We start from the raw sequence: 17,492 nt of genomic DNA on the forward strand, positions 1-17,492 counted from the left end.
CCCAAATTCTTACTCTTGGGATATTTGGTCAGGTGATCAGCAAACGTGTTCTTCCCAATTTGAATTTAAGACAACATAAAAATTTCTTTTTGTTTTGTTTCAGAAACACATAAAGAGAACTCATGCTAAACATCATACTGTGGAGGCTATTGAAACTTATTACCAGAGGTATGACCTGCCTGTCCCACTAGAGGGTATCCTAGCACCTACTAATTGTAATCATAATTATGAATAAATTAGGTCATTAAACTAATTTCCTATATAATATCCCAAGACGCTTTTATTCAAGCCTCAGTTTTAAGTAAGTTAATTTGTTGAGATTCCTAAATACTTAGTTTTGGAAATCTAAGTAAAGTGGTAAACCTGGTCTAGGGGATAGGGTGAGGATGTTTATGTAAATATGTCATATATAGATGTCTATAGAAAATATATAAAGTATAAAATCTCTCTTGGTCTTAAATATATGAAATGTTATGAATATGTAAATATATGTGGATGGATAGATAAATACATAGTAGAAACTACTTTTCCTTTTGTCTTCCTTGCAAAATTTAAAAAAGCATAATTGAAAATAAAAATGAATTATTGTGAAAAGTATTATGCTACCTCAGAGACTCTGGCCTAGGCACTTTAAGAACAGAAGGTGATTTATGTAAAATCATGTGAAAGTGTAACATGTACATTTCCCTATCTTCTTTCAGATTCCACAGAATTTTTTTATTTTAGATCAATAAGAACTAATTTTCCAACAACTGCATTTGAAAACAGATAAAAAGATAATTTAGGAAATTTCTTTAAAATGTTACTATGTAAAGGATTACTCTCTCTCTCTCTCTCTCTCTCTCTCTCTCTCTCTCTCTCTCTCTCTCTCTTTCTCTCTCTCTCTCTCTCTTTTTTTTTGGTGGGGGGCAATTGGGATTAACAATAATTGGTTTTCATTGCTTGATGTAAAAGTTATTTTCTTTAAATGTTTCAGCAGCATAATTGGATCATTCAGATAACTGGATGAACTCTATAATTAAAATATTACACCCTAAATTGACACATCTGAGCAACTTCTATGGCAAGTGATAGTATATCTGCAAATGCAGATGTATATTTGTATAGTGTTTTATGAATGAAATAAATACACAGGTATATGTATATAAAAGCCATTAGCCTAATATTTATACTTTTTAGATGTGAGAATTGACTCATTGAAAAGCTAATTCAAAATTAGCCCAAAACTAATTTTATCTTTCAGCATGTTACAGATGCTATAAGGATATGTTATTTTGAATTACAACAGATGATACCATCTAGGAAATGTATTATTTTTGTTATTATTGTTGTTGCAAGCACCTTTTAGCCTAATGATTTTTAACATTAAGATAACAAGGTCCATTTATATAGATTATATATAATATTTCTGAGAATGTCCAGAGAGATGATATTTCTAGATAACTATATAATTCATAAAGTGTTACAATTTGTAAATTCAGTCCAGGAAAAAACTCATGTCCTTGAAATTAACTTTGTAAATTATTAATTGCAAGCTCCTCCTAAGTTTGTTAAATAATGAATTTGGTACTTAATAGTAAATATTTTTCTGCATTTTCACCTGAATATTTAGTACATTTCATAAAAATCAAGAACATCCCCAAAGAGTGCACTAGATATATCTATAACTTTCAACAAAATGTCAAAGTTCTATTTGATTATTGTACAAAATGAATTCTATCTGTGTAGGATGTATATATTGATTGTAGTTTGTAATTCTGAATGGCCATTTATATGGAGGAAACTTTATATTTTTGGCCTGAATGATCCAGAGAGTGGTAATCAGGTTGGTGCTGCAGTATGAAACTGCTATACCTGGATTCATTGAATGAACTGGAGATGCTAAGTCTGGGCAATTGAAGAATTTGGGAAGGAAGGTGAGTGACACAAAATTGCTGCCTTCAGCATCTGAACAGTTGTTACATAAATTTGGTTGGGTCTGGGGAATATTATGAGGGCCAGTATGTGGAAATTACAGAGACAAATTTCTGGCTTAATGAAAAGTAAGAAAAACTGCCTAATAATTAAGGTTATCAAAAAGAATTACTTTCCTCTACTATGTAAGTTTGCCATCACTAGAGGGTTTAAAGGCAGGCTTAATGACTATTAGAAGTGAGAATGTTTTGGATAAGATATATATTGTGGGATGGGGTCCAGAGCAGATGACCTCTGACATTTTTACTCACTTTTGAGTTCTATGATTCTGTGCTTATTTATTAAAGAGGGAATGAAGAGTAGCTTTATTGATGAGATCACTGTATAACAAATATTGAGGATTGCTGAACATTGTTGCAATTATCAGCTAATCTGTTACAAATAGAGGATCAACCTTGACCTGGAATTACTTTATTGTCCCATTTTAAATTATTGTCTGAAGAGGTATTTAGAGAAAGGAGGAAAAATAGTTAAATACCAAATGACCAGATTTCTAAAAATAAGTTTATAAGTTTACAAATTTCTTTCCTGGATTATTCAAAATACCATAATTGTGTAGGCTTAATCTAAATATATCACATCTCTGTTTCTTTATTCCTTATTTTTATTATGAGCCATATTATTATATATAATTATATACATATACACATACATACATAATTATATACATATGCATAATATAATACATATTATTATGTAAAGAATAGAATATATAGCCACATATTATGTTCATAAATTTTTTGGTTACACTGTAGATCTGCTTCAGACTGTGTTGTGCAAAAATCTGTGTTGTATATAAAAAAGTAGAATTTACAAAATTATCTGAACAGTTCAGACCAGAGGCTGGACACCCCACCTTCAATAAAAAGGCAATACTAGATTATCCATATGATTCAAGAACATTATTTGTGGGTTTATGATGGCACGAACAAGATACACCTGTTTCTGTATCTATATTTAAAGTTATATCAATGCATGCCAAGTGTGTTGCATATAAAGTCATGAAATTTAAGAAATTACCAGGACAGTTCAGGACAGTCCTCCATAATTGTAAAAACAAACACTTCTGTTGATACTAAATAAAAGGTGAATCAAAGGAATTTATATTTGATTTCGAGAGTCTTTTTTGTATTTTTGAGTGTTTCTGTTTTGCACGCATTTGAACAAAACAATTGAATCAGATTTGTAAAATATAGAATATAATGATTTGCTGATAGATCACTTGGTGTTTTATAAGACATTTTTCTTATACAACTTGATAAGTTAATGTAAATATTCTCATTTTACAGATGAGGAAACTGAGATTGAGAAAGATGAAGTCATTTGCTCAAATAGTGATTTTTCAGAAGCAAGACTCAAATCTAGGTCTCTGACTCCCATTCCAGTGTTATTTCTGTTATATCATTTTTCAGCCTTCCTCCTTATAATTTTTTACAAATCAAATTACCAAATGAGGCACATTTATAAAGTAATTAGCAGAATGCCTTGCATATAAAAGTTTCTTATTATTGCTTGTTCCCTTCCATCTTTACATGCTTACTTCATACTGGGGAAAGATTATGTTTTCTTAAAGAAAAAAAAAAGATTATGTTATTTTTCAGATTTATGTAAAATACCTACCATTTTTCTAGGACAGAGAAGTAAAATCATTTGTTGGTCTATATTTTCCAGATGGGTGATTGAGGAGGCAGATTGTTTTGGTTTAAATATTCTTATAGTTTTTATAAATCTAGAATAAACACAGTTCTTATTTACATCAAAGGGAGATAAGTCAATCAAATGAAAACATCAATGAAAATTTGAAAGCAAGATTTGATGTAGATTGAGTATTGTTAGTATTTGACAGATAGTAGAGAAAATTCACTATATTCAGGTAATGAAGGAATAGTTTTGTTGTGGTTTTTTTCCCCCAGTAGGCATGGAGAAGGAGTTAGTTAATTGGATAAATTTCTTTAATTCTTAGCTATACTTCACTATGTTTTTGTTTGTTTATTTTAGAAACAACCTCAGGGATGATTTTTAAAAATGATGCTTTATCCTTTCAAGTGTACTGATGTTTCTGTCCGAGGGGGAAAAGGGGTGGTGGAGAAGCCTTTGTCAGTGTTTGTTCATACATATTCCGTTGGATAAAAAAGAAAAAGAATTTGCCAAACTCTTATCAACATATTAGTCCCTTTTTATGGGGTCATCTTTTTGGAGCAGTAGAAAATCAGAATTATTTGAATCTAATTTGGATATACACATATAGAAACATCAAATCTTCCCATGTGCATATGATTAATTTTAATAATTTATATCATTACATATCATTTTAAGATTTATAAAATACTTTACATATATCATTGAATTTGATGATCACAACAACCATAGAAAATAAATGCTTTTATTATCCCTATTTGACAGTGAAAGAAACTGAGTCAACTAGTAATTATTAAACATCTATGCTAAGTTAGCACTGTGCTTAAACATGAGGCTACTGAGAAAGGCAAAGCATGGTCTCCTGCTCTTAAGGATATCACTGTCTAATGAGAGATACAACATGAGACCTATAATATACAAACAAGATATATAATGGCTATAGTGTGAGTAGTCTTAAAATGAAGGCACTAAATTTAGAGAAGACTGGAAAGTCATCTTGCAGAAGATAGTGTTTTAGCTGGAACTTGAAGAAATCAGGGAAGCTGAGAGGCAGAGATAAGGAAGATTATTTCACATATTGATGTCAGCCCAAGAGAGGAAGACCCAGTCTCCAAAAAATAATATAATAATAATAATTAAATAAGATTGGTTTTTGAAGATTGATTTACAATGGAACAGAATTCCAAAGTTATAAGGGACTTTAGTGGCCATCTAGCCTAACTCATGCCCCAAAAACTTATGGCCATTCTACTTTTTTCCTGAAATTATCTAATAAGAGGAAACCCACTACTATCCCAAATAGACTATTATGCATTTATCTAATTCTATTCATAGTGAAGTATATTTTTCTTATATAAAGCCTCAGTTTGACTTTTTACATCTTCTGTCCTTTGCTCCTTTTAACAAATCCATTGGTGATGAATCATAAGTATAAGACTTTTGAAGTTAAGTCCTAATCATGGGTCATCTATACTTGAAATAGAAATTGCAGGATTCTGAAGAATTTTATTCATGCTTTTCTTTAATGTTGCAGTCTTTTCATTGTATATAAAGTTTTAACTCATTTTGCATTTTTCAATGTCTCAAACTAATAATGATGTTTTGCTTTAAGAACTGTGTAACTTTAGCCTTTTTAGAGGATTTTTAAAAATAAGAATATCCATAGGAAAATTGTTGGGGGCAAATTTCTCAACCTCCTTTTACAACAGATTGAGGAAGGTTTATAAAATTATTGTCCTAAATACTTGTTGTTTGCCATATGTGGCAAATTAGCCAATGAAATGTGATGTCATGAGAATTATTACAGGATATTTTGATTTTAAGATGATTTATATTTTTATTTTTATGATGATTTATGAGTCAATTTAGTATATTTCAATAAAACCTAACTATTAAGCACTCACTGTATGCAAGCCACCATGCTTGGCTCTATAAATCCAAAGACAAAATTGAAATAGTTCTGAACTTCAAGAAGCTTTTATTATTCTGGGAGATTATTAGATGCCACAAATAAATTCAAGTTGTCCCAGAAATCTTAGTTTAATTTTAAGCTGCTAAATTTAACTAGCCTTAAAATGTGCTATGACTTTTGGGATATTCTGTATATTACATGGCAATTGGATGAGAGAGAGAGAGAGAGAAAGAAAGACTAAATATATCAGATTAGGGTTAAACAGGGAAATCAGAGGAAGCATCATAGGAAAAGTGTAACTTGAGATGTACCTTAAGAGAAGATAAGGATGGTGTTGAAGAGGAAGTGCATTCCAGGCAAAGGACAATGATATGAAGGTGGGATATCCCAGTTTAACTGACTTTTTGATTGACTGCCTAGAGTATATTGTTGAAAGGTTTTCAATCTGGTTTGATTCTTGATGCATTCTCTCTCTCTCTCTCTCTTTTTTTTTAAATAACTTTTTATTGACAGAACCCATGCCAGGGTAATTTTTTACAGCATTATCCCTTGCACTCACTTCTGTTCCGATTTTTCCCCTCCCTCCCTCCAACCCCTCCCTCAGATGGCAAGCAGTCCTTTACATGTTAAATAGGTTACAGTATATCCTAGATATAATATATGTGTGCAGAACCAAACAGTTCTCTTGTTGCACAGGGAGAATTGGATTCAGAAGGTATAAATAACCCGGGAAGAAAAGCAAAAATGCAAGCAGTTTATATTCATTTCCTAGTGTTCTTTCTTTGGGTATAGGTGCTTCTGTCCATCCTTGATCAACTGAAACTGAATTAGCTCTCTTTATCGAAGAGATCCACTTCCATCAGAATACACCCTCAAACAGTATCGTTGTTGAGGTATATAATGATCTCCTGGTTCTGCTCATTTCACTTAGCATCAGTTCATGTAAGTCTCACCAGTCCTCTCTGTATTCATCCTGCTGGTCATTTCTTACAGAAAATAATATTCCATAACATTCATATACCACAGTTTACTCAACCATTCTCCAATTGATGGACATCCATTCATTTTCCAGCTTCTAGCCACTACAAATAGGGCTGCCACAAACATTTTGGCACATATAGGTCCCTTTCCCTTCTTTAGTATCTCTTTGGGGCATAAGCTCAGTAGAAACACTGTTAGATCAAAGGGTATGCACAGTTTGATAACTTTTTGAGCATAGTTCCAAATTGCTCTCCAGAATGGCTGGATGAGCCATTTCCACCAACAATGTATTCTTGATGCATTCTCAAAAGGTTTAGCATGTAATTAAAGACATCTTCCCTCCACCACTGTACTATAATTCCTAGGTTATCCCATAAAATGTGAGAAATGTGGGCTTTTTCTATTTTTAGGGGTGAGCAGTTGAGTATTCTCAGATGCTTTCATTTTAGACTATGGTTCCCTTTTTATGATTCCATGACTCATTATGGGAACTTTTTAAAGAATTAATTATTTTTATTATGGATATCAACAAACTTGAACATTTGAATATATAAATAACATTAAAAAGAAGTTATATAAGAAACTGTGAACTTCTGTTGTGGGTAATTTGCATTTTTATTTTATTTATTCTACAAGCATTTATTTTTATTTATTCATTCATTAAAACTTTTTATTATCAAAACATATGCATGGGTAATTTTTCAACATTGCCCTTTGCCAAACCTTCTGTTCCAAATTTTTCCCTCCTTCCCCCACTCCCTCCAATGGTAGGTAGATGGTAGGTAGTCCAATACATGTTAAATATGTTAAAATATATGTTAAATCAATATATATATATATATATATATATATATATATATATATATATATATATATACATACACACACACACACACACACACACACATATATATTTATACAGTTATCTTGCTGCACAGGAAAAATTGGATCTAGAAAGAAAGAAAACAAACCTGAGAAGGAAAACAAAAATGCAACCGAACAATAGCAGTAAGAGTGAAAATGCTATGTTGTGGTCCACACTCATTTCCCATAGTCCTCTCTCTTAATTTGCATTTCTCTGATCAATAGTGATTTGGAGCACCTTTTCATATGACTAAAAATAGTTTCAATTTCTTCATCTGAAAATTGTCTGTTCATATCCTTTGACCATTTATCAATTGGAGAATGGCTTGATTTTTTATAAATTTGAGTCAATTCTCTATATATTTCGGAAATGAGGCCTTTATCAGAACCTTTGAATGTAAAAATGTTTTCCCAGTTTATTGCTTCTCTTCTAATCTTGTCTGCATTAGTTTTGTTTGTACAAAAGCTTTTTAATTTGATATAATCAATTTTTTTAAATTTTGTGATCAATAATGATTTCTAGTTCTTCTTTGATCACAAATTCCTTCCTCCTCCACAGGTCTGAGAGGTGAAGTATCCTATCTTCTTCTAATTTATTTACAATCTCATTCTTTATGCCTAGGTCATGAACCCATTTTGACCTTATCTTGGTATATGGTGTTGAGTGTAGGTCCATGCCTAGTTTCTGCCATGCTGGTTTCCAATTTTTCTAGCAGTTTTTATCAAATAGTGAATTCTTATCCCAAAAGCTGGTGTCTTTGGGTTTGTCAAACACTAGATTACTACAGTCATTGACTATTTTGTTCTATGAGCCTAACCCATTTCACTGATCAACTGCTCAATTTATTAGTTAGTATCAACTAGTTTTGATGACCACTACTTTAGCCCACCTTCTTTTCCATTTTTTCATTAATTCCCTTGAAATTCTTGACCTTTTGTTCTTCCAGATGAATTTTGTTATTATTTTTTTCTAGGTCAGTAAAATAGTTTCTTGGGAGTTTGCTTGATATAGTGTTGAAATCCTTACTAACTGCTAACTAATTAGAGTTGATCTAATCTTACAAGAAGATGTTTTGGCCAGAACCTGAAACAAGGTACTAAGTAGAACTAATCAATACAAGGCTTGTGTTCACACCTTTACTCATTGGAGTCCACAAGTATGCCAGCTTCACAAAGTACACTTTCTAACTTCAAGGGAGTCCACGCCTCCCTTTAAGAGCTTTAAGCTCATTGGGCCAGAGAGCACTATGGGAGAAAACCCATAATCCCATTCTCTCAGAAGAGGCAGATAAAAGGCCAGCAATGAGGGATCTATGGCAGAATACATTTTTTCCTCTTGGCTGGCTGATCGCGCTGGACTCGAGAGGAACGACTCTGGTGCAGAGAACACTTTGACGGATTTCAGTGGAGCTACGCCAGAAGCCCTCTCTCCGCGGCAAGTTGGTGGCTGGGCTCCCCAGAAGGAGATAAAAGAGACCTTCCATCTCTGTCTTGGTTGGAGGCAGAAGAAAGCAGAGGCAGAGGCTGAAGGACAGAACTTTTGGATTTGGAGACATCCGAAGGGCTCTAAGCCTCTAAACAGGCTGTGCTTTGAGAAGAACAAACTCCAACATTTGAATTCATAACAATATAGCACTAAATAAATAGATTAGTTTGGGTAGTATTGTCATCTTTATTATATTCACTCACCCCATCCAAGAGCACTTAATATTTTTCCAGTTGTTTAGATCTGACTTTATTTGTATAGAAAGTGTTTGCAGTTTTGCTCATATAGTTCCTGACTTTCCCTTGACAAATAGATTCCCAAATATTTGATACTATCAGCAGTTATTTTAAATGGAACTTCTCTTTGTATCTTTTGCTGTTGGATTTTGTTAGTGATATATAAAAATACTGTTGATTTATGTGGATTTATTTTCTATCCTGCAATCTTGTTAAAGTTGTGAATTATTTCTAATACTTTCTAATAATCTCTGAGATTTTGTAAGTATACCATCATATCATATGCAAAGAGTGATAATTTGTTTTCCTCATTACATAATCTAATTCCTTTAATTTCTTTCCCACCTCTTGTTGCCAAAGCTAGCATTTCTGATATAATATTGAATAGTAATGGTGATAGTGGACACTCTTGTTTCACTCCTGATCTTATTGGGAATGGTTCCAGTTTATCCCCATTATATATGATGCTTACTGATAGTTTTAAATAGGTGCTACTGACTTTTTTAAGCAAAAGTGTATTTATTTTAGTTTGCATTTTTAAAAGTGTATGTTAAATTAAACACAATAATATCAAATTGCTCTGCATGTCTATGTCCCCTTCTGAATTTCCTTCTGCTCTTTTATGTGAATTTTAAAAATTTTTATTTATTTATTTTTAACATACTTCGCTTCAGTCTTCTTATATCTATAAGAAACATAAAGCCTCCCTTTCCTTTTTCATGGGACTGTGAGAGTCAAATGTGAGTACATTTTAATATGCTTTAAAAAGCACAATGTTCTAGCTGGCCTGTATGTATCTTGTATAAACATATTTGTTTATTTGTCTCATATATTAGAATGTAAACTCTTTGAGATGACTTTTTTTAAGAGTATGGGCAAACACAAAGAAATCTTAAAGAAGAGAAAGGGACCTGTATGTGCAAGAATGTTTATGGCAGGTCTCTTTGTAGTGGCCAGAAACTGGAAACCAAGTGGATGCCCATCAATTAGAGAATGGCTGAATAAATTGTGGTATATGAATATTATGGAATATTATTGTTTGGTAAGAAATGACCAGTAGGAGGATTTCAGAAAGGCCTGGAGAGACTTACATGAACTGATGCTGAGTGAAATGAGCAGGACCAGGAGATCATTATATACTTCAACAACAATACTATATGATGATCAATTCTGATGGACCTGGCCATTCTCAGCAATGAGATGAACCAAATCTGTTCCAATAGAGCAGTAATAAATTGAACCAGCTATACCCAGTGAAAGAACTCTGGAAGATGACTATGAACCATTACATAGAATTCCCAATCCCTCTATTTTTATCCACCTGCATTTTTGATTTCCTTCACAGGCTAATAGTACACTATTTCAAACTTCAATTCTTTTTGTACAGCAAAATAACTGTTAGGGCATATATGCTTATATTGTATTTAATTTATACTTGAACATACTTAACATGTATTGGTCAACCTGTCATCAAGGGGAGGGGATGGGGGGAAGGAGAGGAAAAATTGGAACAAAAGGTTTGGCAATTGTCAATGCTGTAAAATTACCCATGCATATAACTTGTAAATAAAAACCTATAATAATAATAAAAAAAAAAGAGTATGGGCAAACAAATTCTGATAAAAGCAATCCATTCCTTTTCAGAAAACAGCTAAAGCACATCAGAACAATTGTCATTTTTCCTTCACAAATCAAAGGACTGGAACCAAGCATTTAACCTAATGCCTAATATAACAGAATAAATATTAATAAATTAATTAATAAATATTTGTTGACTGATTAACTATAATCATCCAATCATGGGAACATTAGCTTGTTGGTAGCTAGGCTGGTCAGAAACACCTTAGTTCAAATCTGGCCTCAAAAATTTCCTAGCTGATTGACTGTAAACAGTCAATTAACTTCTGTCCCAATTTACTCATTTATAAAACAGAAGTAATCATAACATCTACCTCTCAATGTTATTAGAAGTTCGAGATAATAATTATGAAGTGTTTGGCACAGTGCCTTGAATGTAGTAAACAGTAAATACTAGGTATCATTGTTATTGTCATCGTCATCATCATAACCTTTATATCTTAGACAAGACCAAAAGAGTCAATTGTTTTAATTTTCTGTAGCTCCTTAAAAATGGCACCATGAAAAGTGGGACTGGTGTTCTTAGCCTCTAGCTTTTGCTGAGATTTTGGAAAATGTGACCAATCTATTCTTTTCTTTCTGTGTCCAATTAGAAGTGTGGGTACACAAACACTGATAATCAAGGTATTCATTCTTTCTCAGAAAACAATTAAAGGATCATTAATATATCAGAGCAATTTGTCATTTTTCCTTCTTAGATTCAGGTACTGAAACCAAGTTCTACACATAACAGAATTTTATTGGACTTTATTAGATGAGAAAACTGTAGATTATACTTTCTTAAGTTTTAGGGTTTTTCTGTTGTTTAATAGTAGAGAAGCATATAATTTTAAAGAAAGCTATGAGTAATAACCTGTAGACAAATTTTAAAATCCATCCCAAATCTTTACTGCTATATTTGACCTTTTCTACTCATATTTTAATGTGTTATTTTGTGTGTATATGCATGTGTGTGGGTAGATGGGAGAGAGAAAAAACAAGCTTCCTTGTCCATATTTGGATATGATCTAGGAATTGTAATACTTTTTTTTGTTTCTGGACCTCTCCCTTCCATTGCTATGCCAAACATGTCAAACATTTGTTGGATGGATTGAATTGAAATGTGAAAGAGAAAAGAGCAACATAGCATTTGCAAAAAAGACATCTATATATGTAAATACTGCTAAATTAGATGGGACCAGAGGATTCCTCATTACTGGATATATCCTAATTTCAATAAAACTAAAATCTCGAGTTAGAGGATTACGAATCAAGTTTATAATACATTCGCTTGGGTCTGCATAACCATGATCTTTGATTGAGCCATATAATAAGAAGTCATTCAATAGTAATTTATAGACTATGTAGAGGTCAATTTCTCAGCTCAGATATAAAAAGTTTGTGACTTGTCCTGGATTGCATTAGTAAATGGTAATGATAAGATTTGGATCCAAGCCCTCTAATTCCAAATCCTGTGCTCTTAGCCATTCTACCACTTGGTGGAATTTATTTTAGCAATCTCAAAGTAATCACATTCAGTTAATTAGATGTTACAATAGCTATATTTAATTCAGTCTCAATTCAACAAGTTTTTAGAAAGCACTGGGTATATGCAAGGCACTAGAAAGTTGCAAAAATACATTTTGTAATCTTTGCCCTTAAGGCATTTACAGTCTAGTAAAATACATTTATAAAAATATAAATACATTTATAAAAATCCCACAAAAAACTATAATGTAAACAGAACTAGGAGTAGGATTAGGTAGACAAATGCCTAGGATTTTCTTTATGGGGATAATGAGGGGTGGCATGCAACAAGAGATGGCTTTTGTTATTACTTACAATAAATGCACATATTTTTAATGCCAGAAATTCTTACTTTCCCAGGCAATAGGTGTATCTTTTGGAAGAATTCGGTCCACAGGCCCCTATGAAAGCTTTCTCTGAAGGGTAGTAAGGCAGCCAGCACCAAGGAGAGGGGGTGAGAGGTAAATGACCATAAAGAATGGCATGACCTTTTGTGGGCAGACCCACCATTCTGTCTCATCTCTGATGCTATACTTATTCAGAAGAGACTATTCAAACTCATACTTCACCTCACTATATTGAAACATCAGTTCAATCATAGTTACTTGTCTAAATTAAATAGTTTACTTGAGCTGTTCTTTCAGTTTAATCAAAATGGTTGATATGGGTTGTGTATATTGACACATCTAAAGTCCATCAAGTCATTTCACATTTTTTGAAAATTCCTGTCCTCTTCTTTTGCTGCATGCCCAATAAGAGGCATTAAATTTTTTTTTATATCACCTCTGATGCTTTAATATGTACTTTCCCTTCTCTTAGGAGGTAAGTTTCTTTAAATTATGCTAAAGATCACTCCACAATCCAACAAGCATTTATGTTTACTAAATGCTGGGAGCAGAAATAAAGACAAAAACAATACCTGCCCTCACACAGCTTGCAATTCAAGTCTACTAGCAGGGAAGTATGGGAAAGACTACAAGCAGAGAATTATGTACAAACAAAATATATGCAGAATAAATCGGAGATAATCTCAAAGGAAAAAGCTTAGCATTAGTGATAATTGGGAAAGATTCTTTAAAGCTAAATTTAAGTTAAAATTGATCTAAAATTCTTTGTAATCTCTGCCCTTTACTATGTTAACCACTTGCTTCCATTTCACAGCTAAAATACATGTTTATAAGTGTAATTTTTGTGTAATATTTCCTAATTGCAAAATTATTCATGGTTTGTCATTTAGCACCTAACCAATTGAAAACAATGGCTTTAACTCAGACTCAAACACTATAAGATAAATGTTTCCAACCTCTATATTTGACTAGAAATATTTTCCGTTTTCTTAATGAAATAATAAAATGGCAAAATTAAATGAAACTTGAGAAATTAACTAAAGTGTCTACTTACAATAATACCTACTTGTCTATAATAATCCCAACCAATGGACAGAAGGAATAAACTTTATTAAGCACCTATTTTATGTGCAGTTACTTTGCTAAGGACTTTACAAATATTATCTTGATTCTCACAACAATCTTGTTAAGTATGAGCAATTATTATCCACATTTTACAGTTAATGAAATTGTAGTTGAAGGACTTAATTAGGAATACCCAGTCTGAAGAGGAAAAAAAAAAGATGTTAGCCATGAAGTCAGCTAACTATAATTTTATATAAATATAAGACAAATATTTCCAACTTCTATTTTATATTTAATGAGAAATATTTTTCCATTTTTTCCTTTTCTCAATGAAATCATAAAATTAGAAGGTTTCTGAGAAATTATCTCCTCTGGTATCTAGTTATATAAAATGTCTTTAATAATTCCAACTGATGGACAGAAGGAATAAACTTTTATTAAGCACCTATTTTGTATAGGCACTTGGCTAAGGACTTTACAAATACTGTCTTGATTCTTATAACAAGCTTGTTAGGTATGTGCCATTATTATCCATATTTTATAGTTAAGGAAGCTGTAGATGAATTTATTTAGGAAAACCCAATCTGAAGAGGAAAAAAAAATGTTAGTCATGAGATCAGCTAAGTTACCTATTTCAGAGATAGCTAATCAGTAAACATTTGTTTGAACAGTATGTCTTAATAAGTTAGAAAGAAATGTTTGGGAAAAGCTAATGAAAAATTGTGAATAACTGGCTCCCTAGTGAAGATGCTGCATCTCAAACTGTAAGAACTAACTTATTCCCTTATTCCCTTTGAGAACATTGGCTAGCTTTAGTGAGATGCATTTTAAGCATATTTCTTAAGAAATAAGCTGCTGTTATTTGTTTAACTTGTTTATAGGATACACAGTGGCATTACATTTAAAGGTTTTAGTCTACTTCAAACCATTTATTGTGTATTATAAAGGGGCTCATCTTAAGATGTGATAAGGCTTTTCGGAGTCTTTAGAAGTTTTTCTACTAAGAGATTGTGTTTTTCCAAATGAGTTCAATTGGTTTGTTTGCTTTATAATTTTTTGTTGTTGTTGTTGTTTTACAAAGACCTTCAGGGAGACTGGTATATTTGCTCAACCCACCTCCAGAGAGCTAGTTACTGATGATTTAAGATAAGTTGTTTTTTTTTTTTGTATTTGTTATCCCCAACCTTCATTATTATATTAGCATTCTTTAACTAGGTTTCAGTCTGGCATTTGCCCAGGAGAAGCATATACACAGGGGATGCTAACATGTCTACACTGGCCTTTTCTTGTCAGTGGAAAACCATCTGGCTTTCTCTTGTCTAGGTACCTGAGTGGAGTGATGAAAGATGGAACAGCCCCTGTGCTTTTGGAGCTGGCCAATGAGGTAATCTGATTTTATTATATATATATATATATATGTGTGTGTGTGTGTGTGTGTGTGTGTGTGTGTGTGTGTGTGTGTATTTTTTTTTTTCCAAACCTGTTTAAAACCTAAGGGGCAAATCTAGAGTAACTTGGAAATGTAATTAACCTTAAAAAAAAAAAAAAAAGTTTCAAGGCATATTAGACATTTAAAATTATTCCCTAGTCTCTTAGTACTTAAAATAATTGGACAAAGAACTTCATTTATTAATAAACCAGTTAATATAATTAGTCTCCTTTCTTCAAGGCAAATGTGTGTGTGTGTGTGTGTGTGTGTGTGTGTGTGTGTGTGTGTGTGTTTTAAGATACTCAAGATTTTTTATTTTGGCTGAAATTTTGAAAATATCTAAAGATGTGTATTCTTAGCATACATTGTGCTAATTTTTTAATGTATACTTATGTTAACTAGAGAGAGATTTTGTAAAGACTTACTTGAAATTATAAAAATAGTGAAGGGACTTAGACATTTGATGTTAAAGATATAGCATTTGCTTGATTCTTATTCTCATTAGAAAAAAAGATACAATGCCAATTATTGTCCCATTTTTTTGCTTGAAAAAGCAGAATATTTTTATTATTAATGCCAAGCATAAGATGATTTATTGATTTTTTTTGGTTGTTATTAACTCTTAACTGTTAACTGTTTGGGGAAATAAACAGTAATTTGTGTTTAAAAAGGAACCCCCAAAGACTTCTCTTGAATGAGAAAGATATATTTTTAAAAAGTTCCTAATAGTTGCATAGAGCATGCTGAAAAAAATAAAATATTTAGCTCTTAAACTTTAAAATATTTATCTACCATAATAAGAGCAATACAATATTTAGCCTGACTTGGAACTGCTTATGCAGCCCTCATAGGGATAAAATGAAATGTACACTGTTTTGTGTTGCATTATAATGGAAAACATAGAAGTAAGGCAGAAAATGTGTGTTTGCATTAAAGATGACTTGGTACCGTTAACATTAGTGTTGCAGTAGCAGCAAGTTCTACATGTTATATTAGCCAGGAAGGATGGCTTCTCTCACAGCTTCTGTCTGATGTACACTGCCGCAGTCAGCAAATGAGCAATTACTTATCAGTTACCAGAAGATTTTAATAGTCTAGGAAATGTCTACACACTCTCATAGTAGAGTTAAACCAGATGATAGATTTCTTCCCCCTCTCTTCTAGCAAAATTGGTATATTTTGTTTTACACACTTTTTTTTCCCTTGAAAGCAGAGTGTATTTCTCTTCTTATTTTTAATGTACTCTAAGTTGAAGTACTTTTGAGTCAAGGAATATTATTTCATTGAATAGCTTGGAATCTTTGATGTTTTGATGAGTATAAAGATAGCATGGTTGATTCTGCGCGTAATAACATATAAGGCTTCCCAAATTAAAGTAGCTGTTTAGAAATGATGGCATAAATGACATATGCATTTTGTACAATGAAATTTTAGCATTCCATTTAAAATTTCTTTGAACCAGCCTGCTTCCTCAATCTCCTCCATTTTTATAATATGATGTAAAAATGTTAATCATACCAATGTGTTACTCTTTCATCCACACCAATGAACCTTTGTGATGCTTCTGAAAGACTTTAGTCAATTTCATAGTAAAATTTCGCCAAAGAAAAGGAAGTAGCATTATTTAAACAATTTGTGGCTATGGCTGCACATTGGTGCAGAAGAGGACAATGCTAACTGTGAGTTTTGCTAATGCATTAGGGAAATGTGGCAATAACTGGTACCAGATTACTGCTTCCAAACAACCAAGCTGCCATTTTTATGCGATAGTTAATATTTAAATGACAGACTCCTGCATCTGCTGACGATTGATGCAATGGTAATACTTTATGAGTCAATATATATTTAATCAGTGGAAACTGTAAAAATTGATGAGAAATATATAACGTAGGTGCATTATAGTGTGGAACAGCTCTTTTAAATAATAAGAGTACTGTATTATTGTTGATTTGAGGGGTAGGGGATATTTGTGGCTGTTGTTTTTAAAAATGTCTTTACATTGGTTATCTAACAGTAATGCTAAAAATAAGAATTTTTAAAATTTCACTTTGTTAAGAATAATAAAATCAGTCATTCTGTTCTTTCCATACAAATATTTTCAAGTGAGATTTGAAGCACTATGAATTTTACTTACATGCTAAATTCTGACATGAAGCATGATGGCCCTATTTCAGAGAAAGATGGACACATGATTAATATGAAAATTAGGGAGATGCAAGTACCTGAACTAATAAGGTAGTCCTTATTCAGGCTGGACTACCTCCAGTAATTTCACCATTTTTCATGTGTCAGCTCTGATGTGGGTTACTGGAAATAAGCAGCTCCGTGGAAAGCATTTCTTTCTACTTGGGGAATTTAAGGGCATCCAAGTACATACATATTTGAAAAAACTGTATGTACAAATGAAGCCAGCCTT

General features: G+C 32.3%; 1 protein-coding gene across 1 annotated transcript in view; it reads left to right on the plus strand.

Moving 5' to 3' along the window:
• The window catches only part of CDIN1 (CDAN1 interacting nuclease 1), a 264,630-nt gene that overhangs the window by 60,504 nt on the left and 186,634 nt on the right, over positions 1–17,492 (plus strand). Inside the window, exons 3-4 of the mRNA XM_051977033.1 lie at positions 104–168; positions 14,971–15,031. Of these exons, the coding sequence (XP_051832993.1) occupies positions 104–168; positions 14,971–15,031 (126 nt within the window). The remainder of the gene's footprint in view (positions 1–103; positions 169–14,970; positions 15,032–17,492) is intronic.

This window comes from Antechinus flavipes, chromosome 2 (assembly GCF_016432865.1).
Source record: "Antechinus flavipes isolate AdamAnt ecotype Samford, QLD, Australia chromosome 2, AdamAnt_v2, whole genome shotgun sequence".
NCBI lineage: Eukaryota > Metazoa > Chordata > Mammalia > Dasyuromorphia > Dasyuridae > Antechinus > Antechinus flavipes.